At 44.2% G+C, this 26,694-nt stretch overlaps 5 protein-coding genes across 6 annotated transcripts in view; 4 read left to right on the top strand and 1 right to left on the bottom strand.

The window, feature by feature from the left end:
* Positions 1 to 14: 14 nt before the first annotated feature.
* Positions 15 to 4,527, top strand: Rga (CCR4-NOT transcription complex subunit regena). Of its 2 annotated transcripts, XM_015170314.3 has the most exons (8): positions 15 to 394; positions 1,854 to 1,989; positions 2,056 to 2,252; positions 2,319 to 2,571; positions 3,036 to 3,590; positions 3,654 to 3,858; positions 4,038 to 4,202; positions 4,273 to 4,526. In XM_015170314.3, the coding sequence occupies exons 2-8, from the start codon at positions 1,857 to 1,859 to the stop codon at positions 4,490 to 4,492; spliced, it is 1,728 nt and encodes a 575-aa protein (XP_015025800.1). In that variant the 5' UTR covers positions 15 to 394; positions 1,854 to 1,856; the 3' UTR covers positions 4,493 to 4,526. The 2 variants fall into 2 exon arrangements, with proteins under 2 accessions (XP_015025800.1, XP_032289697.1); XM_032433806.2 differs by lacking the exon at positions 15 to 394 and having other exon boundaries at positions 2,319 to 2,553; positions 4,273 to 4,527.
* A 199-nt stretch (positions 4,528 to 4,726) lies between these two features.
* asl (chromosome segregation ATPase asterless) lies at positions 4,727 to 8,551 on the top strand. Its single transcript, XM_002056578.4, has 3 exons — positions 4,727 to 5,147; positions 5,229 to 7,103; positions 7,157 to 8,551. Exons 1-3 carry the CDS (start codon positions 5,031 to 5,033, stop codon positions 8,141 to 8,143), a joined length of 2,979 nt encoding a protein of 992 aa, XP_002056614.1. The 5' UTR covers positions 4,727 to 5,030; the 3' UTR covers positions 8,144 to 8,551.
* On the bottom strand, positions 8,137 to 10,140 carry SecS (Sec synthetase). The gene is made up of 4 exons (XM_002056577.4): positions 9,937 to 10,140; positions 9,755 to 9,884; positions 8,668 to 9,696; positions 8,137 to 8,407 (listed from the first exon to the last, which is right to left on the bottom strand). The coding sequence occupies exons 1-4, from the start codon at positions 10,048 to 10,050 to the stop codon at positions 8,268 to 8,270; spliced, it is 1,413 nt and encodes a 470-aa protein (XP_002056613.1). The 5' UTR covers positions 10,051 to 10,140; the 3' UTR covers positions 8,137 to 8,267.
* A 125-nt stretch (positions 10,141 to 10,265) lies between these two features.
* On the top strand, positions 10,266 to 16,665 carry Cenp-C (Centromeric protein-C). Its single transcript, XM_002056576.4, has 10 exons — positions 10,266 to 10,415; positions 10,472 to 10,692; positions 10,755 to 11,035; positions 11,088 to 12,473; positions 12,537 to 13,947; positions 14,529 to 14,951; positions 15,012 to 15,260; positions 15,815 to 15,957; positions 16,027 to 16,132; positions 16,201 to 16,665. Coding segments are annotated over exons 1-10 (4,287 nt in total). The 5' UTR covers positions 10,266 to 10,413; the 3' UTR covers positions 16,266 to 16,665.
* Positions 16,666 to 25,432: 8,767 nt separating this feature from the next.
* Positions 25,433 to 26,694, top strand: part of 5-HT2B (5-hydroxytryptamine receptor 2B) — a 54,258-nt gene continuing 52,996 nt past the window's right edge. The window contains exon 1 of the mRNA XM_002056575.4: positions 25,433 to 25,727. The gene's annotated coding sequence lies outside the window, so the exon portion shown is untranslated. The remainder of the gene's footprint in view (positions 25,728 to 26,694) is intronic.

The following is a 26,694-nucleotide window of genomic DNA, read 5'->3' as shown; positions in this document are numbered from 1 at the left end:
CGCACGTTGCGGCTACACTTTGCGCATCATCTTCGTCGTGTGGGTGCCTGTGTGCGTGCTAGCGTGTATCCTGCGTGTGTGTGTGCCAGTGCCATTTATAACTGTAACTGTAAACCGAGTCGAGTGATCAAAACTAAACATATTCAAGTTCACAACTACAAGCGTCAGTTGGTGCAGCAGCTGACAAAACGCAAGAGCGCACGACAGCGGCAGCGGCAGTGGCAGTGGCAGCGTCAGCAACAACAACGTCCCCGTCGCTTTGGAATGTTAAATGCGGTGAGAACAAAACATTCAGTGTATGTTGTTGTTGGTAACAGCAGTAGTCGGCAAACCGAAGCATTAACAGTGGCAGAAGAGGAAGAAGCAGCAGCATTATCATCCAACGTTCATTTAGGTAAGTATTGTAAACAACCGCCACCCCTTCAGCCCTCACAGTTCCATCTAGTTGCTATTGGCTTAAGCTCGCTTTTCCGTTTCAAGGCTAGCTCTGACGCTAATTGGCCAATGTTGAATTCGCTGCAATTTGTTGTAAACGAATTCAGTGTTGCAAAACATCCATTGGTCAGCTGATGAAGTTACATACATAGCGAACAAACCCGTACGATCAGCATCGGCGAACCGACGCTGTAAAGCAATCGGGCTATCAGTCTAGCAAAGTTGAAGCAAACAAATAGAGGAGAGCGTGTAGGAAAGGTGCTCGCAATACAGAAGGTACAATGCAGTAAACAATAATCAGGGTAGAGGTACAAGTGTAGTCAGAGCCGCCGATAGAGCTAACAGCAGATCAGCAAAACTCACACACGCAGCATCGTTTATTGTGCGGCGCATACACGCTCAAACACACACATACACACGCACAGTTACAAATTGATCGTCTATGTCAAGTGCATTGCGTATCCTTTTCCATTTGCTTTTTGTACGGTCTTCTGTGTGCCATTAATTGTCTGGCTGGTTTTTAGACGGATGTGTGTGTGTGTGTGTGATTGCGCGCGCGCGTGCGTGTGTGTTTATGCACACACTGACGTATGCTGTGTCCATTGATTTTTGTTGGTTTTTTGACAGCTGATGCCCGCGCGGCCATTTAATCGGAATTAGTATTGCAAAGTGAACGCCACTTTGTTTACTTGCTTTGTATTCAAATTCGCTGTGCTTTATTTTTTAGCTGTTACAGCTTGATTACGGCTGATTGTAGCTGTTGTTTGTAACTGTTACGTGAATTTTCCAGCGACCTTGGCTTTATCGAAGCCGCAAATTAATAAAAACCCGCCCCCAACAACACAAATGCAGAGAATCGGACAAAGTCAGACAGCAAAAAACGTGTAGTCTCCATTTGTGTCTTGTTTATATTTATTTATAAGCATATGTTTGTGTTATTTTCAACGCGCCGCAATAATTATCTGCACTCGGTTTTCGGTTTTGTTATCAAATGTGCGCGATTTGGTTTCTGTTTCGCTCTCCTTGAATCTAACGTGAGTCAGCGTCACGTATCTCTTGTTCACACATCAAATTTGACCCTCTCTCGCTCAGCTGCATCAACGTTTCTGATAAACAACAGCCGGCCTCGCATGATTTGTTGTTGTTGGCCAATTGGTATATACTATATGTATGTATATCGTGTCTGGTGCGCGCCAAAACACACAGCACACGTCACGACTGCATCACAAACTTTATGAATTATTATCGATTTTTTGCTGTTGATCTGGCTTTGAAATCGATAAATGTAATCGATAACAGCGCTTTAGATGAATGCAATTAACAGCAAGCAGCATAAAAAGGCGAACAAATGTATTATTTATTTGATTCTTCTCAAATACAATTTTTATTTAATTTCGGTGTTTTTTTCTGCTTTGCAGATTATGGCGAATTTAAATTTTCAACAACCTCCCAGAAGCATAGCAAACGCGGCTTTAACGGGCCGCACAACTGGCGGCTTTGGTGGTAGCTCCATGTCTGGCCATGTAACACCCACGTCCGGCATGTTCCAAACCGGTAAGTCGCATCAAAAGCATATGTACTATATTTTCTAATATTTTTTCTTTTGTTTTCTATGTGCAGACTTCGCAACCTCCTATCCTGGCGCTGCGAATTATGGTCAACAAACGCAACAGCCGCCTCAGCTATCGCCGAATCGAAATGCGCAGTTATCCGTCGGTGGTCCCGCGTTATCGAGTGGCAATCGCAATGCGAATCTATTTGGCCAGCGGCCGTTTGTGGAGCGTCGTGCCATGCAGGGTCTGGGCAGCGGGCCCATGGTGAGCACATTTATCTATTGAATTTTACACAAATGTAAATAAAAGACTTTATCATTTCCATTGCAGTCGAACATGGGCAACTTTATGCAATCCGGCCGCGGTGGCTATGGGACTGGCGGTGGCGGTGGCGGCGGCCCTTTAAATAATTTTCATGTATTCGGTGGCGGCAGCGGGGCGGACTCATCAACGCCGGCGCTGCTCGATCCCACAGAGTTTCCATCGCTGACGAATGCGCGCGGCCAGAACGATCAGACACTGCCCCAATCGAATACCCTCCAGCCGCCGGGCAGCAAACCCTACGGTAATTTCTTTACCTCTTGTGAGTTCAAAACAAAAATCCACATTATTTTTATTTAAATTTCGGTTACAATCTACGTTTACAATTACAATTGGTAGCGGCTAACTCTCTATTTATATATTTATATATATATATATACCTATAATTGTGTGTTCTTTGATTGCCCACATAATTGTGCTAATGTTTTTTATTTTATATATTGATGTTCTATGTATGATGAAAACTGTTAAATTACTATAGACATATATATATGCATATATTATGTACCATACGTGTCATATGTCCACAAGGATATCTTCGAGCTACCGAGGATAACGATTTTTTGTACTAATTGCTTTGTGGTTTTGGAATTAACAAGTTGTAGTAGAAGGTTTATCCCCTAAGAATGAACACTGTATTTATTTGCTAAATCCGTTTGTTATGCGAGTGCACCGCATTCTTTGTACTCTGCCAAATTGACTGATGGGCTTTGGAACTAATTTCAGTTGGCATGGTGAAGCAACCAACGTCAGAGCAATCGGAATTCACGATGTCCAACGAGGACTTTCCTGCGTTACCGGGCACCCAGAACTCGGATGGCACAACGAACGCGTTGGGCACCAGCAGCGGCGTTGGCAGCGCTGCTGGAGGCGGCGGCGGCGGCGGCGGTATCACAGAGAACAATCTGGATGGCACGGAAAAGGCAATGAATTCAATTGTGGTCAGCGGCGGTGCGGGCAGCTCCGGTGCCGTTGTTGGCGGCAATGGTCATGGCGCCGTTGGCAGCGGTCTGGGCGGCGTTGTTGTTGGTGGCGGCAGCAGCAGCAGCGGGTCAAGCGGTGTGGTAAATGCGACGCATGTAGGTTTAGTAGGCGCTGGCGGAGGCGGGGGTGGCGGCGGCGGTGGCGGTGGTGTCAACAGCGTTACCGGCAACAATGCAATGATGGGCGTTGGCGGCGGCCTCGGCAGTGGAGCAGGCAGCGGAGCGGGCGGCGAGCACATGAACGATAATTCCAGCAATGATAAACTTGTGAAGAGCGGCGTACAAACATCGCCAGATGGTAAGGCCCAAATACCAAATAGAAGAGTGCACAATACTAACCAAATCAAATCTCAATTCACAGGCAAGGTCACAAACATACCAGCGAGCATGGTGAACAATCAGTTTGGCATGGTGGGTCTGCTGACGTTCATCCGGGCGGCCGAGACGGATCCAAATCTGGTGACCTTATCGCTGGGCACGGATCTAACGGGCCTGGGCCTAAATCTGAATTCACAGGAGAGTTTGCATCCAACATTCGCTGGACCGTTCGTGGAACAGCCCTGCAGGTGAGCGCGCCCAAGCCAATTAGATTCGTTTGGCGCCCCTTTTGAAAATGTTTAATACAAACGATATCGATTTCGATATCGATAACATATTGCGCTGGGTTGCTTATGGACTTATCGCCATGCAATATCGGTTGCACTCAAATTCAAATCCAATTGACACATTGTTTATTTATTAACAGAGCACAAGACGTTGAGTACAGCGTGCCACCCGAATATCTGATCAATTTTGCGATTAGAGATAAGCTCACAGCGCCGGTACTGAAAAAGCTGCAAGAGGATCTGCTCTTTTTCCTGTTCTACACGAATATCGGTGATATAATGCAATTAATGGCAGCTGCTGAATTGTAAGTCCCATTAAGACCCAATTCTCTTGTATTTATTTTAAATTAACATTTCTTTTTCTCTATAACGCAGGCATAGTCGCGAGTGGCGGTATCATGTGGAGGAGAAGATTTGGATAACTCGAATTCCTGGCATTAATCAATATGAAAAAAATGGTACAAAAGAGCGTGGCACCTTCTATTACTTTGATGCGCAAAGTTGGAAACGTTTGTCCAAGGTTTTCCAAATAGATGCCGAGAAATTAGATAAATGTCCCAATATAAGTGCGTTTATGAATGGACAGTCTGTATAATAATAATAAAACTGAAAAAATTTGAAAAAAGCAAGGCAAATCTTTTTACAAGTGTTCTGTTCATAATTACTTTTTGAATTAAACGCATCAATTTGGTTAATGTTTAATGTGTGCAGCCCTGTTAAATTTATCGATATGCTGACTCACCCTACGCTAGGTGCTATCGACCGGCCACCACAAGCAGCACAGTGCTGCCATACTACTACAGTCTGAACTGGCTTGTGGTATGCTGATTAAGCGTGGAAAGTAAACATGTTTAAACATGCATCAGTGCTGTATCGGTAGTTTTCGGTCATGATATAAATTTGGTGTAGTGAAAAATTAGTAAAACCGGGAAGATGATTGCAGAGTTGCGTTGATTTGCCATATATCCAAGCAAGAGTTGTTAAGTGTCTACTCAATATTAGCAACCTAATGTGCTGAGCTGCATACCAAACTTGACGTCGACAACAAAAACAAAAAAAAAAGACAAAAAAAAATCAGCGCCTGCGCCATTAGCTCAAATTCAAATTTAAATTAATTGTGAACGGACGTCAAAATGAACACGCCCGGCGTCAGCCTTTTCCAAGGCGCCGAAACGCTCAAGGTAAATTCAACACTGGAGCGTCAGGAGGAGGAAGAAGCGCTGCAGGATCAAAAGAGACGCGAAGCGGAGGTAGTTATTGACATTTGAGTCGACGCAAGCCTTGTTTACCTGAAGTTGTTTTTAATTATTTTGTGCATACATATTTTATAGCTGGGGAATTTATTGGAAAATGCTTTCGATGATTTGGATGACGACGACGACGAGAGCACAATTGACTCGACAACAAATTATCCATCCAATTTGTTGCCCACGCATCAATTGCCGCTTCTGCCTACGCAACACCCCGCCCAACATCAGCAGCATCAGCAGGAGGAGTTTGTAAGTGCCAGCGAAATGCATAAGCTAAAGATGATGCTGGAGTCCAAGACGCACGAGCTGAGCAACATCAATAAGCTGGCCACGGAGGCGCATAAGAAAGTCGATGAGTACCAGAAGCGGTTAACCATATCCCAGGCCGAGCTGGAGCGAGCGCTGCGCGAGAAGCAGCACACGCATGAGCTGCTCGTGGATAGCAAAGAGAAATGCTCCAATTTGGACAATAACATTGAGAAGCTGCGCTGCGAGAAGCGTTCGCTGGAGGCGGAGAACACCCAGCTGGTTGGGCAGCTGGAGACAGCTCAAACGCTGCTCGCCGATGTGCAGCGTAAATATGATATGGTCGAGCGGGATCAGCACAGGCGTGAGGATCGCAACACAGATATGCGCATCAAGCAGCTGGAGGAGCATCAACGCGCCCAAACGGAGCTACTGCAGCAGCAGCTCAGCCAGCTGAGCGATCAGCTGGACAAGAAAAAACAGGAGCTCGATCAAATGCATATGCGCTACAATGCGCTGCAGTCCAGCCACGAGTCCATGCTGCTGGACAAGGCGGCCAAAATAAATGAACTCAACTCCGCGCTGGATGTGGCACAGCGGCGCTTCCAACAACTGGCCGCCAAGCCCAACTACGAGGCGGAGTACACGTGCCAGCAGCAGTGCATAGCCGATCTGCACGCACAGGTGGCCAGCATGGAGCAGACCATAGCGCAGCTAACGGAGCGTGTTAATGGCACCACAGCTGAGCTGGATCTGATGGATACGCTGATACAACAGCATCAGGCCGAAACGGAGACGCCAAATAGATTGCCGTCCCGTCTTATGGGCAGCACGCCCCTAAATCCTGCCGATCGTATGGGACACATCAAGCAGGAGCTCTACCGGGCACTGGCCAGTTTGAAGAACAAGCGCGAGGAAGTGCGCAAGCTAGAGAAACAACTGGACGAGCGCACCAATGAGCTGAGCACCTTGCGGGCGGAGGAGAACAAAACGCTGGTCCAGCTGGCCACGCTGAAGGAGGACAATTCGCGTCTGGAGACGCGCATTCGGGTGCTGCAGGAGCAGCTGAACGAACGCCAGCACAACTCAACGCTCAATGCGTCCAAGCTGCAAGCTGAATTGGATGCGCTGTTGGCCGAGCGAGATGCACTGCAGCAGAAGACGTTGGCGCAAACGACAGAGCGCCAAAAGGTCGATAAGCAGCTGAAGCAGGCACAGCTTGATTTGGAGCAACTGCAGCTGGCGCATGAGCAGCTGCGGCGCCAACACGAACAGCTAACGGACGACAATCGACAGCTGCGCACGCGGGCCACCGCGGACAATTTGCGCCTGGAGCTGGAGCGACACAAGATCTTGCTGAAGGATGCGCAGGGCGAGGTGGAACGACTGAAGACGCTCTACACGGAGATTGCCAACGATAAGGAGACGCTGAGTTATCAGCTGCGCAAGCTGAGCGAGACGGATAGCATCAAGGAGCTGCAGGAGCAGCGCCAGCAAATTGCCCAGTTGCAGCGCAATGTGCAGCTGGCGGAGCTGAAGGCGCAGGAGCTAACGAAAATACTCGACACGGAGAAGCTGCGACATGAACGCGAGCTGCAGCTGCTGCGTGAGAAATGGGAGCGCGAAATGCACGAGGAGGTGCTTAAAACGGCCAAGGAGAGCTCCAGCAATTGCGGCAAGTGCAGCGATCAGCTGGCCGAGGTAACCAAGGTAGGATGTGAAGTGTTCCAAACGAGCGCTGCTCTAACTAAATGTACTTACAGCTTGAAATCCAAATGTTAAAGCTGCAGAACATGAACTCTATGCAGGCCAAGGAGCTAAGCGAGCTGAGAAACGAGCTGCAGCAGGCGCAGGCTCTGCACACGGAGCTGGAGGCGAAGCTCCAGCAGGCGGCGGAGCAGGAAAAGCAGCTTGCCGAGCTCAAGGTCAAGGCAGAGCTATATGAGCAGCAGCTGCAGCAGGACGCAGCCAAGGCGGCCAGCTCCCCCAAGCAGGCAGTTGCGAATGAAGCCGAGGCGGCGTCACCCGCTTCACCGGAGCTGACGCAGGCGCGCATCAAGCGCATCGAGCAGCGTGTGCGCGACGAAATGGCCAAGCTATTTGCCGCCGAGCTCAAGCGGTTTACGCAGCGCGTTCAGCAGACGGAGGAGCGCAGCCTGTGCCTGCAGCGCGAATATCAATTGGTCTGCCGGGATCTGCAGCAGCGCCAAACGGAGGTGGAGCTGCTGAAGCAAACGATACTCGCCGAGCGAGAGCAAATGCAGGAACTGCTGGCCGAGCAGGAGGACAAGCAGAAGCAAATGCTGCACAAGTGCCGCAGCGAGCTGCAGTCGAAGAATCAGCGCATTGCTGACTTGCTGCGCGATCTAGACGAGCAGCATGCGAGCATCGAGTCTGAGCGACGCTCCATGAAAACCGTCATGGCCGAATGGGATAAGCAAAAGCAATCCATTGAACAGGTGGAACAGCACTGGCGAACTCAAGTCCAATCGCTGCGCGACAGCCACGAGGAGGCAATGCGTGCCGCACAGCTGCGGTATCAGAGCGCCAAACGCACCGCCCACAATTACAAGCTGTACGCGGAGGACAAGGAGGCGCATATGAAGCGCGAATACGAGCGCATCAAGCTCGAGTATCAGACCTCCCTCACCCAAATCGAGGCAACCATGCAGCAGCATCTGCAGCAGCGCAAGAGCCGCGACCGCCAGCGCAAGATTAACGACAAGGAGAACGAGCCCAGCAATCGATAGATATAAGCCATATACTAGCATATAAGCTATGCTTAGTCGAATTGTTTATAGTTGGCTACAATTGTTTTTTTTATGCACTCGACTTAAGAATAGAGATATATACATTCCAACAGACCAACAATAGCTAAGCTGGTGCCTTTTTGAGCTGTGTCCAGCATTTGTCCAAGATCTCAAAGAACTTGTCGATTTCCGGGCGACGGATGCCCAGAGCTGCGGCCACAGTTAAATAAGGCACCTCCATCTGCTCATGATGCGAACCAAAATCTGAAGAAAATTAAATAGAAATCAAATTGCATATATATAATAATATATTAATTTGTTTCTTTACTTAATTTGTTATTGATTTGTTCTTTGTAAATAATAACAAATTAAATAAATAAATATATTAATTTAAATTGACTGAAAGAATCCCTATCTTATATATATAATTTGTTATTGGTATAATTTGTTATATAAATAATTTAGATTATGTATATAATGTATATTATGTTATTATGTATTAATGTATATTGACAGATACCCACGCTTAAATTCGTAGCCATCGATGGATTTGGTCTGACCGACGGGCACCACTCGCACACCGGACACGCCGCGCGAGTGCAGCATGGCGCCCAGTTGGGTCACGCTGTGCTCCTTCTCGCCATGACGACTCAGTGTGCTCACGGTGAGCGCCAGGGATATCTGATTAAATGTGCTCTGTGGCACGATTTCTCCGTGCTCTGTCGCAAATTGTTGCAGCCGTTGTTTGAGATATTGAAAATTTTGCCGGCGGTCTTGAAGCAGAGCCTCGTAGCCACTGCGTCCCAGTGAGAGGAGCGTCATGAATACGTCCAGAGTCTGGGAGCTGCTGGCGCGACCTGCATAGCTGCTGGCCAGATGTTGCAGCAGCTGCTCATCGCAGCTGGCCACTATGGCACCGCCCACAGGCACTAGAAGATTCTTGTCCGTACTCTGGACAATGTAATCGATGCGCCCAACACGCTGGGCACGCTCCAGCTGGCCGGTGATGTCCTCGCACTGAAGTCCATACGCATTGTTGACCAGATGTGGCATAGCCGCGCTTTTGGCCAGCTTTGCCAGTTCAACAACGCTGTCGCAGTTGCGCGGTGCAAAGCAGCTGGTTGTGCTGTACAGACAGAGTATATTAGCAGCGCCCAGTTCCCGGATGCGCTGCTCGAACTGGCCGCAATCTGTGACCAAGGCGTGCTCGTGCGCCAGCACCTGGACGGGTATAACAATGGGCTGCAGGCCGGCGGCGGTGATAGCCTTAAAGCAGGACTTCTGATCGATGCGCGACCAGAGCACATATTTGGCATTTGGCCGGCGCTTGCGCAGCGCCTGCAGGCACAAGGTCAGCGTCATGCCCGTCGCCAGGGGCACCAGAAAGCAGCCGCGACAGCTGTGCAGGCCAAGCGTCTGCATCAGATCTAGCAGCAGGGCGTTTGTTAGACTGACCAGCAGCGTGGAGCCGGCGGCCTTCGGTTGTGCCTCCAGCAGATCTCCAGAGCGTCCGATGCCATGGCCAAAGTTGTAATGGCGCCGCGCCACGAGCTCTGAATTATACAAGAATAATCGCAAGATTTCTTTATTCAATTCACATTTTTTACTTACTGCACGCAATGCGCGCCTCCCGCTCGCCGAGGCCCACATTGTGGGCGAAATTGTTACTGTCCAATGCGGCCAGCTGGTGCACCAGCTCCTCGATCTCCTCATCCCGCCAACCCTGCTCTGGCAATTTTCGCTGCAAAACAAACAATTTCTTATCTCGATTTTTTACGTTTTTCTGCTGCTACCTTTTCCAGCAGTTCTTTGACTTGGCGTTGTCTGCCTCGCTGCGCCGCCAATCCCAGCTGCAAATAGTTGTGCGGCACCAGCTTTTGGGGTATATTTATTCCATTGAAATTCATTGTGTAGCGCGCCCAATGTCTACTTAAGCTGGTATGACACCTACAGCATTGGTATTGCAGGTGTCATCCTACTAGCATAACCATAACCAGTGCTGCTATATAGCTATTTATAGTGGCGATTGGCAGCACTGATTGTAACCGTAGGTGTCATTTCACTAATCGTTATCATCGATACATTTAACGCCGTGAAAACAACTTATCGATGTTTTACGTACTGTCAGCGATAGTCTTGCATTTCAGTGTTGGATAGCAAGTGAGCTGAAGCAGCGCGCATCAATACGACAGCGTCACTTAAACATTTCGTTTCAAATTCCTTTACAAGAAGTATTAATAAACAATTTGCCAAAAGGCGCAAAACACAACATGTAAGTGCAGCAACATTAAATAACCGAGCACACTTTAACTTAGATTGTTTTTGCAGGCCGCTAATAAGTGAGGACACAATGCGCGAGCTGGATGACATTCTGAATGAGAATAACCCAGATGAAAATCGTTTGACTGCGTTTCTAAAACTAAAAACCGCTCCAAAGCAAAAGGCCACGCCACAGTACGTGCTTGGCGGCTACGATGTGTCATTTGATTTAGACGTCGACTTGATCAAACTGCCAGAAAAGCATCAACAGCAGCAGGCTCAGCCAAAAGGTACACAGAGAGTGGCTTGGCGAATAAAGCGTTACACGATACATTTAACCTACCCATTACAGAAAATGTGGAGCATTTGGTGACAGAGTCACAGCCGCAACCCGAATTTCCCATTTCGCCGACTCGCGAGAATTTACCACCGTCGCGGCGCTCCCATAGCGTCTCGCCTGCGCACACTCGACGCTTCCAAGCGCCTCGCAGCGGAGGCGACCTGCCCGAGCCTGATAAATTGCGACGTATTGCGTTGAACAGACGCTCCCAGTTGGGTGGACGGCGCGAATTGCAGCAGGAGTTCGACAATGCTGTAAATGAGACTCGCAAGATATCGGGCACCTTGGATTTTGTAAGTTTCGCATTGTTTCAATATCGGCTCCCACTAATTGACAATCTCACAGTTGCCCACAGTTAGTAGCACACCTGCTTCAGAGAAACCAGCAACCAGACAGTTGCCGCAGCAACAGAAGGAGCCGCAGCAATCGCCGCAGCGTATGCCACAGCGGTTGCCGCAGCGTTCGCCGCAGCGTTCGTCAGGAGCAGCAGCAATAGGTGCCGCCCTTGAGCCTCAGCCGCAACATGACCATTTCGAAATCAGCTTTGAGTCAAGTCTGAAGCAAATGGACCGCAAGGCCGAGCGGCCTTCTAAGACAACAGCAGCACAGAGACCCTCGACGAACACAGCACAGAGTCTCGGGACTCCAACTAGAGTGGGAAATCGGGGCACCTTTATCATAGAAACAGAGCCCGCGTCCTCAAGCAAAAGCCCAACCATGGGACAGTTGGCAGCAAAGACTGCTCCGTCACCAGCGCGCACGGATTCATGCGTAGTAACACAACCTCGTGTGCGTTTGAGACGCTCACCACAGCTGCAGAAAGTAATACGCATAGCACAGCAAAGTGACCAGATTGTGTCTGAAACACAATCCCAGGAGCCACAGGTGGAGTCGCAGCCACAGTCGTTTCGAGTGCGTGTGAGACGCACATCCGAGCTGCTGGAGTCAACACGAATGTCACAGCAAGTCGAGCCCGACCCGGAGTATATTGTGCCGGAAACACAACCAAAGGAGACGTCATCTGCGCCACCAACACCGCCAAGATCATCAGCAGCAGCTGCTGTTAGTTGTGGCATACAAACCACTTGCAGTGCGGATAATATTCGGGATGATACAATGCTCGACGAGAGCTACGCTGAGAACACGGATAGTACAGCGCCGCTAAACTTGGCGCCACCCGGCGGCAACACAACCAGGCTGCAGCGCCGACGTAGGCAGTCGTCCTGCCAGGAGGCGACCATGCAGCTGCTCGATTTGCATCGCACGCGCACACATCATTTACCTGAGCAGCGCACACAGAAGATCGCACAGGTGGCGCTCAATAAGCCGCCGCGGCCGGCCATCAACGGCGAAGAGTTTGCCGACGAATTGGCACGCATGAGCAACTTTGAAATACTCGATTTGCGTAAACGCAATTCATTGGGCCAGATCTATCAGCAGAGCGGGGAGCAGCAGCAGCAGCCGTCCATTATGGAGCAGCAGCTGGCCTTGGAGCAGAGCATACAAATGGAGATATTGCGACGTAATCTGTCTGGTCAGGGCGAAGGTTTGCCCAGCAAAGTGACTGCACCCAGTTTGGAGCTAAACGCTTTGCCACCGCCAGCTGCAGACTCAACTGGAATCAACAAAAGCGCAGCAGTGAGGCGTAGCTTAACGATGCAACAGCTTAATACTTCTACTCTGATGGAGCCGCCGCGACTCTCGCGCTCCAGACGCCGTGGCGCACCCGTGGTAAGTTTACCTTATCTGACCTAACTTTTCATATTTTAATTTCCATTTAAATTCTCTTTAAAGACCACTGAGCTATTGAATTATTTGGAGCTCTCGCAAGCTATTGAGAAACGCCTCAGGTCGCGCTCCAGGACGGACACTAAGCGCAGTCTTTACACCAAGGGCAACTCGGACATCGAGGACAATCTGTCGCCGTTGCCGCCAAAGCAGCCAAAGCGTCTAAGCGACAGCTCTCTACAGATCGCACCCGCACCGTCGCCACATGCAATCATCCAGGATATACCCATTGTGCCGCCGCCATCAAACTCCATACGCTACTCGCGTCAGTCGCGCAGATCGGTTCGCTTCAGTTCTATCAATGTGAACGAAGAGCCGCCAGTGGAAAATCAGGTGCAGCTGGAGACAGATGCTGCACCAGATCAAACACAAAGCTCTCCCGTTGGGATTATCGAGGAAATACTTATTGTACCGTCTCCGCCAGCCTCCTTAAGATACTCGCGTCAGTCGCGCAGATCGGTTCGCTTCAGTTCTATCGATGTGAACGAAGAGCCTCCGAAGGAAAACCAGGTGCAGCAGGGGGAAGGTGCCGTCGAGGAAATACCTATTGTACCGTCTCCACCATCCTCCTTAAGATACTCGCGTCAGTGTCAGAGATATATGCCGGAACCACCAGATGAATTCTTGTGTGCGGAAGCGGAGGTGCAGCAAACACCAGATGCAGCTACAGAATTGGAGGATGTACCTATTAGGCCGCCTTCACTGGCTGCCAAACGATGTTCGCGCAGGTCGGTTCGCCTTAATTCTATTGCTGTGGATGCAGAGCCTCGGGAAGAAATCAATTACGCGGAGGAGGAGCAGGCGGAGGAACTGACAGGAAGCTCTCAACCTAAGATTATTGAGGATATACAAATTGTGCCGCCTGCGCCAGCCGCTATTCGATACACGCGCCAGTCGCGCAGATCTCTGTCACAGCCGTCCCAGGAGGAGCAGGAGCAGCAGCAGGAACAGGAACAGGTAGAGCAAGGCACAGATGCACAAGGCGCAGCTGCTGAGGAGGAGAATTTAATGCTGCCGGTACAGCTTAACAATAATACAGAGGCGAGCAGCACGTGTATGGAGGAGTTGCGCATGGAAACGCCAACACCACCAGCTGCACCAGAGGCATCAGACTTGGATCTAATTCCGTTAGATGAACAGCCGAGCACTAGTAGAGCTGCACGCGAGGCACTCCAGCTGTCGATCCAGGAAGAGAGCCAAAAGAGGAATAAATCAAAGGATACAAGAAAACAACAGAAATCAAAGAAGCAAAAGAAGCCAATGGAAGATGATGCTCTATTCAAAAAACCATCTGCGCCTCCGCCCAGGAACAATCGAAAGAACCCATTGGACAGCGCATTGGAGAAGCTGCGTATTACACTCGTCAATGAGACGTTGCCGGAGGACGCGAATGCAACAATCGAAAACGATGAAACAAGTAAGTATGAACATGTTTGACTAACTGACTGACTGATTGACGTGACTGATTGATTGATTGTTTGATTGACTGATGCGCAACCATAGCCAGAAAGATTAGGTTTTCATAAAAGCTCTTAAGACATTTTCTAATTATACAAATTAGACAATGTCTGATTGACTGACTGATTGACAGATCGACTGATTGATTGAGTAAAATATAGTATAATCAACCATAGCCAGAAAGTTTAGTTTAAATAGTTCTTAAGAACTTTATTAATGACTGATTGACAGAGTGACAGATTGATTGATTTGTTGATGAGTGAAACACAGTATAAGCAGCCATAGCCAGAAAGCTTTATTTTTATAGAAGCTCTTAAGACCTTTATTAATGATACAAGTTAGAACATTTCTGATTGACTGACTGATTGACAGAGTGACAGATTGACTGATCTAAATGTAATCCAAATCGCAAGACTGAGCAATCAAGCTATAGCTAAAAAGACAAATTTTTTATTACAGGAATCTCAAATTCGTAAAACTAAAAAGTGACTAAGTTTAAAGTAAAATAACCAAATAATTATATTCTTTTTCAATTGCCAGCTGGAGTTCGCAGATCGAAGCGTGGCCACGTTCCGCTGCGTAATACCTGGGTGCACACGGTCAGCAATCCTTTTAAGTTCACCTTCTTTGAGCGCTCACTCTCCACCTATACCAAGTTCTCAAATGATAAGTCCAAGGCCAGATCAGCTCAGAATCGCACCAATTCGTTGATTACGAGACCGCCGCTCGGTAGCAGCACGCCGCGTGATGACAGAAAGCTCGGGACCACAGAACGCAGTTCCGGAACGCTAAAGCGTAAACGGTATCAGCAGCAGGAGCTACTGGACGCGGGCTTATCCCAGCTGCCCGAAATAACCGAAGAAGAGGATCAGCAAATGGAATCGGAGAGATCAGATGTACGGCAAAGCAAACGCAAGGCAGAAACAAAACCATGTGGACACCCTCATAAGCGGTCAAATGATGGTATTCCTCTGAAAACACGAGCCCGAAAAAAAAAGAATTTTTGAGTATACTTTGACTCAGTTTCAGAAACAGAATCAGAAGAAGATCCAATGCCACGCACAGAGGAATTCTATGCTGCAGACGAGCCAGAGCCTGAACCAGAACCGAGAGCAGCGCCTGATCGAGCTTCGGGGCCCATACTTAATGCGGCGCAAAACCAACTCTTGCAAATGACGGATTGGCTACGTGGTGTTGGCGATGCGGCGCCCGAATCCTCTGAGGCTGTGGCCAGCGTCGCGAGTGAAGAAGAGAACAATTTAATGCGCTACAGTACGTTACCTTTTTTTATACATAATCTTTAATAGGTTCACAGCCTAATCTAGGTTTTCAGACCCCCTAAGCATAGGCTGTGAATTGAACCTGCTTTCCTTAAATTCTGGATTTGAAACAGGTCCTTTTCGTGAAGCTACTTTTCTACAACTTTGAACCAAAGCTTTGAATTCGAAAGGATCGTTTTGGGCTGTCTCTATTCGAATCTCCGTCGCCATTTCTGGATTTGAACCAGCTCTTTTTTGTGTAGCTAGCATTCCACAACTCTGAACCGAAGCATTGAGTTCTAAGGGCTCGAATTCCTGTTTCAGACATTCTGTATTCTAATTTTCTGTCGCCATTTCTGGATTTGAACCAGCGGTTTTTTTGTAGTTTTTTGTAGTTTTCCGCAACTTTGAACCGAAGCTTTGAGTTCAAAGCTTCGTTTTGTGCTCGCATCGGAGTTTTAGACATTCTCTATTCGAATCTCCCATCGTCACATTCGAACCAGAACAAATGCTCAAATCCTGTCTTCAGCCTGATTACTTATATTAGTGTAAACGTATTTCTTGCAGCATCGGCGGCTAACCTGGAGTTCACGAACTTGGACGGCATTGAATACACGTTCTTCGGAACGGAGGACAAGTGCGCCATGGGCTACATGCGCTTCCAACCGCTGCAACAGCGTGGCATGAAACGCAACAAGTCCAACACTTTGGTGCGTATCAAAATATATTCTAATATATATCGTGCATAAAAAAAAATAACATTTTGTTTTTCCGTTCAGCGGTTTCTAGCGCTCTATGGCGAGTTTGAAGTTGAGCTGGACAATGGCTCGGCCGAGATGCAGAGATGCATTTTGAAAACAGGCGATTTGGTTGAGATTAAAATGGGTAACTATTACTTGTGTGGATATCAAAGAGTATATCAAAAAATAATCTGTAATTCAATTGCTTTGCAGGCAGCCGCTTTAATATAATCAATCGCTTGAATGAGATCAGCCTGCTGATCGTGAATCGCAAGTGAATAGATAGATGTGCAGTTTATGTTTTCATCAACGTATTCACATGCCACACACACCACACTCTTTGTGTTTTTATTTCGACTTTTGAATAGTTTCAAATCTTTTGTTTTTGTCTGTGCGACATGATTATGAATATATTTTGTTAACGTGAACAAGAGAGCTCTTGAGCTTGTGCATTTTATTTTATTGTTTTATCGTCTTGTTTCGGTATCGGCGACGAGTGTTGTAAAATTAAGTTGGAGATTTGCTTTAATTATGATTTTCTCCAGGTGGAATTTGCATATTTAAAGAAATTGTTTAATAGATGTAAATTAAGTTTGCTTTTTGTTTGATTTTTTTTCAAGATTATCTTTACAAAACTAGGCAGTTATGAGCCTAATAAATTAATATTTATTGAATAAATATGTATTTGAATTGTTTTCTTTATTTTTCGTTAGCAGCTCAAAACTGTTGCCTACTTTTTAGCGCGCGGAAATGAAACCCTTCTGAAACTTCTAAACCCCTTCCTAACTTCGAACTAACATCTGTCAATGGTTTTGGCCATCTATTGGTTTCCCTATATTCCGCATTTTGTTGTTAATGGAAAACTATGGTATTGGGGTGTATAGTATAAATATATGGGAAGCATCGGTCGAGGAATGAGCTCTTAACAGAGAAAATTTTTTGTTTTTCAAGATTATCTTCACAAAACTAGACAGCCTATGAGCCTATTAAATTAATATTTATTGAATAAATATGTTTTTGAGCTGTTTTCTGTATTTTTCACTAGCAACTACTAAAAACTGTTGCCTACCTTACAGCGCGCGCGCGCGAATGAAACCCTTCGTAAACCTCTAAACCCCTTTTTTTTGTTTCCCTCTTGTCGGCATTTTGTTGTTAGCGGAAAACTTTTGCATTGGGGTTAGCGAGAGCACCTACGCAAAAGTTGATACAACGTCATCGCCGAGCTGCCACATTGTGTGGCAGCTAGGCGAGCGTAATCCTAGCCCAAGTACAGGCACACACGCGTCTGCTCTACATATGTATGTGTATCTATCACTCTATCTGAGCTGCTTACAATTTCAAGTTCATTTAATTTCCATTTTCTCGCAATTTTAGCAAGTTGCACGTAGCACGTGGGTGTGTGTCTGTGTGTCTGTGTGTGTGAGAGACTTCAAAAGCAAAACGCAAACAAGCAAAAAGCAACAACATTAAACAATAACAACAACAACAACAACAACAACTGGAACAACAATGATGATGATGATGCTGCTGCTGCTGCTGCCCGACTTCTGTTTCTGCTCCGCTCTGCATGCAACTTTTTAACACATTTTGCACGTTTGCTTTGTGTAGCAAATGTCTCAAAAATAACAAGAAAAAAACTGCAATCTGCAGAGTGCTGACAATTTAATACCCTAACAGTCACTATCTGTCATATCAGATTTGGGATATATACACATACACACACACGCACACAGAGCTAAGGCAAAGTTTAGGTTGCATTTTTTTTAGTCAGTTGACTTATTTTCATTTGATATTTTAATAACTTGCTGTAACTTATATAATAATACAACATAATATAATTATATTCGAAACTCTTACAAAGGTTTTAATGCCATGAAAAGATAATGGGTTACGGCGGGGATTGGGCGAAGGCTTTAGTGGCTAAAAGTTATACTATTTTCAGCTTTTTAATACAAATCTCGCTCTGTACTTATTTAAAAATGTAATTTTCTTTTCGTTTTTCCATGGCCTATTTTTGTTATCTATAAAAAACAAACTACCAGAATTGTCTTATATTTGCTATAAAAGCAAATTTACTGTCTATAACTAAAAGAAATATCTATGCCAAGTTTTATCAAGATAGCTTACGAATTAGAATTAGAGTTCAATATTAATTATCATGTTTAACAATTATTGAATCGGAGATGTTGTCTCCTTTTTGACAAAACAATAACAGCCGTCGAAAGGGTAAAAAAAATATATACAGCTGCCGTGAGAGGACGCTGAAGTGTGAGGAAATATGTAACGAGTGGGTATGAGGTGCATAAACTGTGCGGGGGAATGTGCTCTATATAGGTTTACACTATAGTTGCATAATGGTAAACGACTAGCAGGTACCCTTTAAAAGTTCAGATTGCATTTGGAGAGTTTTTAAAATGTACTGTATTTTATTAGAAATTGTGGACATTAAGTCTCTTTTATATGGGGTTCGAACCAGCTTTCTTTTTATGCTTACTATGACTCTTTGTATTTGGAGCATTTGTTATATTTACTGTTTGTTAACATAAACTTTTAGGTATTTAAGAAACAGCTTTGCCATTAACAGTCAATCTAATATGGGGTTCGAAACAACTTTTATTCTTTGCTTAGCCTGACTGTTTGGGTTTTTGGAGATTATATTTGGAGAATTTGTAATATTTACTATGTATTTAGATAAACTCTTACGTAGACTGGACTCTCTAATATGGGGTTTGAACCCTCTCTCTTTTTTTTTTTTTGCTTTCTGTGACAGTTTACTAGGTAAGTACAAAACTTTTGTTTACTTTTGATTGTGTTCATAGCTTCTCTTATAAGTTGGAAAAAGTTTCTATTAGGCAAAGGCTGACAAATATTTTAAACTTCTCGCGATAAAAGCTTAGAGCTAAACATGTTAATCTGATAAGATTCCTTAGTCGAATATACTCTTTACTCACGTTTAGTGTGGGTAGCTAAAGTAAAATTGAATCAACAGTCGAGCAGTGATGAAAGGTCGTAAGGAATCGACTGGCGGTTCGTGCCAAATGCTGTGTTTTTTGTGGCTGTGAAATTGTATTTAAAATTAACAAAACAGCAACTGGCATGCATTACCAATGCGGAAAGCTCAAATCCTTTGATCAGGCACACGCGCACACAGCGGGCTGATGAGCACCTGGCAATGTTCTTGTTGTTGTTGACAACATTTACCGAGCCTTGCCTCGAAAGTGGCCTGGTCAAATGGCCGACGCGTCACGCCCACTTGTCAAGTGAAACTTGTGCATGCCAAACAGTTTGACACGCAACGCACACCCAATGCCAAATACTTAGCGAGTGGACTACGTGTGTCCAACCAGTTGCTCCTGTTACGGGCTGCATTTTAATTCGGACAGATTGACTCTCACATACCCATAGCTACGCACAGTTCAACATTTGGACTGGAAAAAATTGCCAGAATTCAATTTAAATCTTATATTTACATTTGGAGGTTTGTATGTGCGCGATGGCGTGGAGATTGAATAGACTCCCATTATTTAAATATATGGCTGATCTTTACGAGAGAAACCAGCTTAATTTTAAGCTGAAGAGAATTGCACTAGTTCCTCGGCTCACAGCTCAGCTCTGTTTTACAAATCGTTATAAATATCTGGCATCAGTGAATATTCAATGTGAATATTATCCAAACATTCCTCAATCAACATTCTGAGCAGACTTTCAAAAGCACCATTTTAAGTAAGAAACATGGTCATCCACATGGATTATGGACTTAAGAGAAGTAGGTAAAGGATATTATGGTTATTTGTATATATATAAATACATACGCGAAATTGGTGGGGTTGTCTCAGCTTCGAACCTGCGGGCTTCTGCTCGCCCTCGGGACGAACGTCTTGCCATTAAGCCACACGCACAATTGGCAAACGCACAATTGGCAAACATTAGAAGCGAGCGAGAGAGCGAAAGAGAAAAAAATTGAAATTTTACGCAAAACGATGTGGGTCAAATTTTCGTTTGTTTTAAGCTGCAAAGATTAAATGCTGAAAATCCTTGCATTAAATATTAATTCCGAAAATGATTTCAATTTAAAACGATTTAAAATTAAATATAAGCCAACATTTTGAACTGTGTCAGTTATAATACACCGCACAGCATTTGTGGCATGATTGATGAACGAAATAATCATGGTCATGATGATGATGTTGATAATGGCAGGTGCTTGTGCAGGGCATAAGCAGCTGGCAGACATCAAACATCTAAGCTCATTACAAAGGTAAACATTTTAATTTTGTGCACACATTTGCACAGGCGTCGTTTGTCCTAAGACGATGCGATACGCTCTGCCAGGATATCGTCCTGCAAGTAGTCCTCACAGTCACACACTCATACACACACACACACACTTACATAGAGCCATCCCATTGAGGTGTAGCAAACTTTCAATTGAATTGCATCAACGTTGAGTCGAGTTCTGTAAAAACTTAATTAAAATTTCTGTCGCATGAGGTAAATAATACAGGAAAATTATAATGCACATTATAGCTGTTCCGAAACGACATTTGTTTGCTTTGAACTTTTTCCTATCTAGAGATGGGCACAATGGGGTTTTCCGTCCTTTTTTTAACATAACACGAGACGATCACGAAACCCGCAGTTAAAGCTTCACGTTCATCCTTTGGATTAAACATTTTTTTTTCTTAGTTAGGCAAACAAAAGGTTAGCTGTTGAATGTATTGAGTCTGATTATATAAATGGTTATTATATCAAATGTTTATTTTTATTTTGTAATTTGTATTGAATTTAAGTTTTTGTAGCTTTATTTCTTATTCCATGTTCCTCCTATTTCATTCATTCATTTATTTTTCGTGTTGAGACGTGCATGTTCGTGTCACGCGCTTACATTTTGCACGCTCAGCTTTTTCTTTGTGTTGTGTGTGTGTGTTGACGTTGAAACGAGATTTGTGTTATCAAGTATACGCCGTGTGTGCAGCCCCATCCGCAACGCGTAGCCCGCACCTAGCTCGCTGGCCACACAACGGGCTTCCAAAAAGGTGTTCATGCATATTTAAAAACTTGACGGGGTGTAAAGTGCGGATTGCTTGTTGTTGTCCACAAATCCATTCTGAAATTGGCCACCTTGCTCCGTGCATCTGCATTGCGAGCCACAAAAACAACATTAACAACAACGACAACAAAGTCCAGAAAGGACTCGCCAACAAGTCGAGTGTAAACTTTTTCGGCATGTCCCGCATCCCACATCCTGCCTCAACACTCGCCTTCGTCGGCGCCCGAGTGTCTCATGTGCCTGGCACATGGTCGCATAATGGACCCATGTCAAAATTTAATGTGGTTCTTTTTGTGGCGGGTCAACTTTGCATATATGCCAAATAGCTGACCGCAGCCTTTTGTTGCCATTGTTGTTGTTGTTGTTGTTGTTCGAAAGTGTCGGCAAAAGGCAGAAGAAGAAGAAGAAGCGAGTGTGTGATATCACAGTTAATTGATTTGCCAATCCAACGATTGTGCAGACGCATATTAAAGCGGCATTAGATCCACAAATATATGGCAAATATTATTTACCACATGCAGGAATACACACTAACAAATTCCCTATAATATTGTGTTCAACAATTTTTTCATTTTTAAGTTGATCTGCATTTTTGTCAGTGTATTTCATTATTTATCAATTTATAAATACATTTTAATTCCTTTAGTTTTTATTTGTTGTTTACTTCCATTCCAACTGACCAAATTAAACCATTTAATTTATTGCTCAAATATTGTTAATTTTAAAAATAACTTTGTCCTGGTTTTAACACAAACATAAAACTTTTTTTTTTATGCAAGCCAACCAATTTTGCGCGCACGCAAATTCATTCTAAATATTTGCTTAATTGCATTTGTTTCATATGCCAAAATATTTTTAATTGAGTTTTTAACGTTTCCCACACAGTTATGGAAAATCAAATGTAATTTGATTAAAATTGTTGTTGATTTGGCGTGTTGCTGCTGCTTTGTTTGTCTCTTTTAAAAATAAATTCAATTATTTGTTTTTATTGCGCGCCATTTAAACGCGAGTGCCCCAAAAAGCAGGCAACAGAAATTGAAAATCGCCGCGTGGCAAATGCAAAACCAAATGCAACGTGTCGGGTTGCCCTAATTGCACGCCAGACTTTAATAGCATGCCACATACTCACACACACGCGCTTGCATCCAACCACACATACACACTAATACCCCCACACAGTGCCACATTCATTTCCAGAATTTCGCCCAACTTTCGGCACTCTCATATCCGCACGCGTCTATATAGTCGCTATACAAATATATATATATATATATACGCATATAGTTTATACTTGCCCACTCGCATATCCATTTTCAGGGAAATTTTTCAGACACGTTGCACCTCAGGAATGTTAATTAACGCTGCGGCTATGTTCATTGCATTTGCGGACTGATTAAAGCAGCCCCAAAACAAGTCCAAAATATCTATGCAAATGCCAAATGGCAAATGAGCGCCACGGGTGCAGTGTCTGGGTCCATTTAAAGTGCAGTCGCTGACCGAGCTCTTCCATGCTGCCGCATAATATATTTGAGTACTTTATGGTGATGTCTGCTAAGCTTTTGCCCAGGTGAGCATGACTTTAAAATTGTTGTTAGTTTTGTATTCATTTTAATGAATGTAAAATGCTCGTTGTTGCTCATGTTTAAATACCCTGTGCGCTCGGCAGACGGGTATATTGCTAATGTGTGAATGGTCGTAACAGTCGGAAGTGGGGACTGAAAATTGCTCGCATATTTCCTTCGATAACTGCATTAATTTTCCCAAGAATTGATATATATCGAGTTCAATTCCTCGTTTTTATACCCTAAACCCATTAAAAATGGGTATAAGGGTATATTGTATTTCTGCAAAATCCAAATGTATGTAACAAGCAGAAGAAGGCTTCTCCGACCCCATAAAGTATATATATTCTTGGTCAGCATCAATAGCCGAGTCGATCTAGCCATGTCCGTCTGTCTGTCTGTCCGTCTGTCCGTATGAGCTAGAGACTTGAAATCTTAGATGTAGGTGCTCCTAGTACCCGCGCAGATCGAGTTTGTTTCCGATAATCGATAACTTACTCCGTTTCCAAGCAACCGATTAAAATCGATATCGATATCCTGTGTTTTGGGCAATATTGGTAAATAACAAGAGCTAGAGTCACCAAACTTGACATATAGCTTCTAAAATATAATATATATATGCATTTGCTGTTGGAAGAGGAGGGTTCAGGGTAACCCCTAGTCGGGAGCTCTCGACTAGAGCCTCTTACTTGTTTTACTTATTATGGATTATTTATAAGCCATAAACATTATGTTGAATCATATATAATATAGAATATTAGAAGTCACTTGTGTGTTGGGTATAGGGTATTCGCTAGTCGGGTTTCGGCAATTGTCGCAGACTAAAATAAATTATTCAAATTACTTCTTGTTCTGCATTGAGAAGGGTTTGATTTGCGGGTCGGCTTGATGTTGGTCATGCAATTTCGGTAACCGGTATTTTGGTTAACCAAGAAGATTTTTCGTTTGCGGTCAACATAGCCAAAGGTGTGCATGCGTGTGTGTGTGTGTGTGTGTGTGTGTGTGTGTGTGTGTGTGTGCGTGTGATCATATTTAAACTGCGGCAATTTGAATAGCTTTTGAATGGCATTCGGGCGCACTTTTGAATGGCATCAGTTCAAGCCTGAATAGAAATAAGTAATCAAAAATAAATTTAGAGTAAAATGGAAAAAGTTTTAGTTGGAAAATCGCAGTCAATTTTCAATTTCAATTGCCTCAATTGCTTTTAATGCAATTAAAATATTTCCCATGCCAAAGCGCACGGAAATGAAAATTCAAATGCGACTTTTTTGTTGGGCAACATACAAATTAAATATAGAGCTGATATTAATATTATTTTAAATTTGATTGGGCAGCGGAAATGCATCGTGTGGCTTATGCATGGCGGCATTTGAATTTCCTGCCCTATCTCTGAAAGGGCGGTAGGTTGATGCCAGGCTCTGGACCAAAACGCAAACTTCAATTTTGGACACACAGCCGCCGGCTAATGGAAAAGCCTTTTGCCAAACCCCAACCGCAAGGTAGCCAGTCTAGCATATGTCCCGCCTGACAGGACACATCGTTGCAGGCGTGCCCCAAAAATTGCAATTGATGTCCAGCCAGAGCACGGCGCCCGGCTAAAGTGTTTTCATATGTAAGAAAGGCAAATGGTAAAGCGTAAACGTGTACGAAATTGCAGGCAAAGTGGTTGCCCGCCGGGACTCTGTACCGCGTTCTGTCCAGCTCAGCTCAGACCAGAAATGAGCAACAGTTCGTTTTGGACCGGAAAGCGGCTTTCCAGCGTGGGCTTGTTCAATTTGGGCTGGCGCAAGCGCAAAAAAGGTATTGTGATAGGGGAAACTTTAGTCGTAATTGTAGTGCAAAAGGCAGTAAAAAGTGGAGTAGATTTGGAAAAGTAGTTAATTTAGCAGCAAGTGGCTGTACTAGAAAATATGGGGAAAGTTAAGCTGAAATTGAAGCAATATGTTGTTATAGAAAATGTAGTTTAAAGTCAAGTTGAATATGCTGGGGATATCCAAGTAGAAACTTTAAAATATACTGAAACAGTTAAAAAGAATTTGTGGAGTAGATCTAACAAATTTTACTGACATGTTCAACATAAGGTAAATATTTTAAAATAGTAATTTTCCACAACACAATGTTAAACCTTATTAAGGATCTTTGAAGGCGAATCTTCATTGTTATCCATCCATTTTCCACCTATGCAGGGGGAATTCTCCGATACCTTGTCATTTAGGTCATTAAAATTTGGGGCTTGAGCTGTGCGTTGATCATCAATCGTTCAATCAGTCAACCAGCTAGGTAAAGTATTGTGTATAGATAAATGTACAAATATATATATATATAATTGATGGATTATCTTCTGAGCTCAGCTTCATAGCAGTATACAGTGTAAATGGTGTTATTTAGAAAAACTTTCTCCTAATGAAAAAAACTTCAATTTATTCCTTTGATATGACTGATTGATTTGACTTGAATGATGTTTAATTCCATTGTCATCAAACATTTCGTTTAACTTCGATTTTTAAAAAAAAATTTTGTACCAGTTCGCGTTGTTTGTCTCAAGCGGCTTCCTATTCCCAGGCCACTCGCTATTGTGCCCATATCAGCTGTTGGCCAGCAGCTGGCAGCTGACTGTGTTATCAGCCACCTTCGAACACCCACCCAACCAGCAGGTGGCAACACCTGCTCACTGGAACAGGTTGCAACTGGAAGCCGCCAGGCGCCACTGCCTTCGTGAGCTCGTCGTCGATTGTCGGCTGTTGGTTGTCGGCATTCGGCTGTGGCTCGTCTGAATCGTTTTGTGTTGCCCTGTCGCAACAGTTTGGGCCACATTTTAGTTCCTGGTCGGCGTTGCACGTTAACGGTACCTCGAACGGAACCTAATCGGCGCACAACAAGTAACGTTTTTTTCGCTTTTGTTTTCGTATTTGAATCGCGAGTTTCCACCAAAAACAATAGTGTTAACAACACCAATTTAGGCGTGCGTTAATCGTTCAACCAGTGCTAAAAAAAAAAAATAAGAAAAAGCGAAGACAAACAGTGCTAAAAATTTGATCACGTTTATAGAAATTCGATGTTATGAGCCATTTGTATGCGCAACTCTTGGGCTGATTGCAATTCAATATCACTTTGAAATATCGCAAAAGGTAAAGCCAAATGTGTTTTTGTGAAGTGTTGTATATAATTATTTTATAGTAACCGACACTTATCACACTTTTGTTTTTATATTAATTTTTAATTGAATTACAAATTGGTTTTAAATAGGTTTTGTTAACTATTCGAAACCAATTAACCGTTGAGTCGGTGATAAGTTAAAAGGAATGTTAGTTTATTCTTAATAATAGTAACATATTGTACTTGATTTCTTTGTTCTTACACATTGTTAATAGCTTTGCAGAGGGTATTTTAATTTGATCACGACGTGTGTGACTTTTAGAAGAAGACCTCTTTGAACCCTTAAAGCTATTTACAATCTTGATTAACCATGTCGATCTTTTGCTCTGTTTTTATGCAAATTAGTCTCACCTTTAAGTCCTGATGAAAATTATGAGCGTCATTATGTTCCTGATATAAAAGCAAAATCTCTTCAGCATCTTACTCCTAAAATGTGATAAATAGAGAAAAATATTGCAAGTGTGCTATATGCAGGAAAGGAATTTTAATTTTGAGACTTAAGAGAATCAATATTTCTCTTTTGCTCTTGAATATTAGTTAATATTAAAACATATTTCTTTTTGATTTTACAATTTTTCTATAGATTCAGAAGTGAAAAAATGTATTCCTTTTTGATTTCAAAAGTTGTTCGAGAATCTTTCTTGTCTTCAACAAAGTTAAGAACAGCTTTTTAACTCATTTTAAACTACTTTCAAAGCTTTCAAAGGCAATTATTTAGCTAACAATTAGTTTTGCCAACATTTGGCCCTAATTTAACGCCCAATTTTGACTCATTAGCACTGCCAGTGGCATAAGAAGCCTGTACTCCTGTATAATCCTTCACAATGTTGCAGCCTGGCAGTCAAGTCAAGTTCATCTGGCGTCAATTGGGTGCGCAAAATTTTGCATTTTGTTGCAATAATTGCCAGCCATGGCAAGTTTGCCCTGCACGCACACACA

This window comes from Drosophila virilis, chromosome 2 (assembly GCF_030788295.1).
Source record: "Drosophila virilis strain 15010-1051.87 chromosome 2, Dvir_AGI_RSII-ME, whole genome shotgun sequence".
Classification (NCBI taxonomy): Eukaryota; Metazoa; Arthropoda; class Insecta; order Diptera; family Drosophilidae; genus Drosophila; species Drosophila virilis.
Note: the sequence above shows the minus strand (reverse complement) of the source record. Positions and strands in the feature narration are given on the sequence as shown.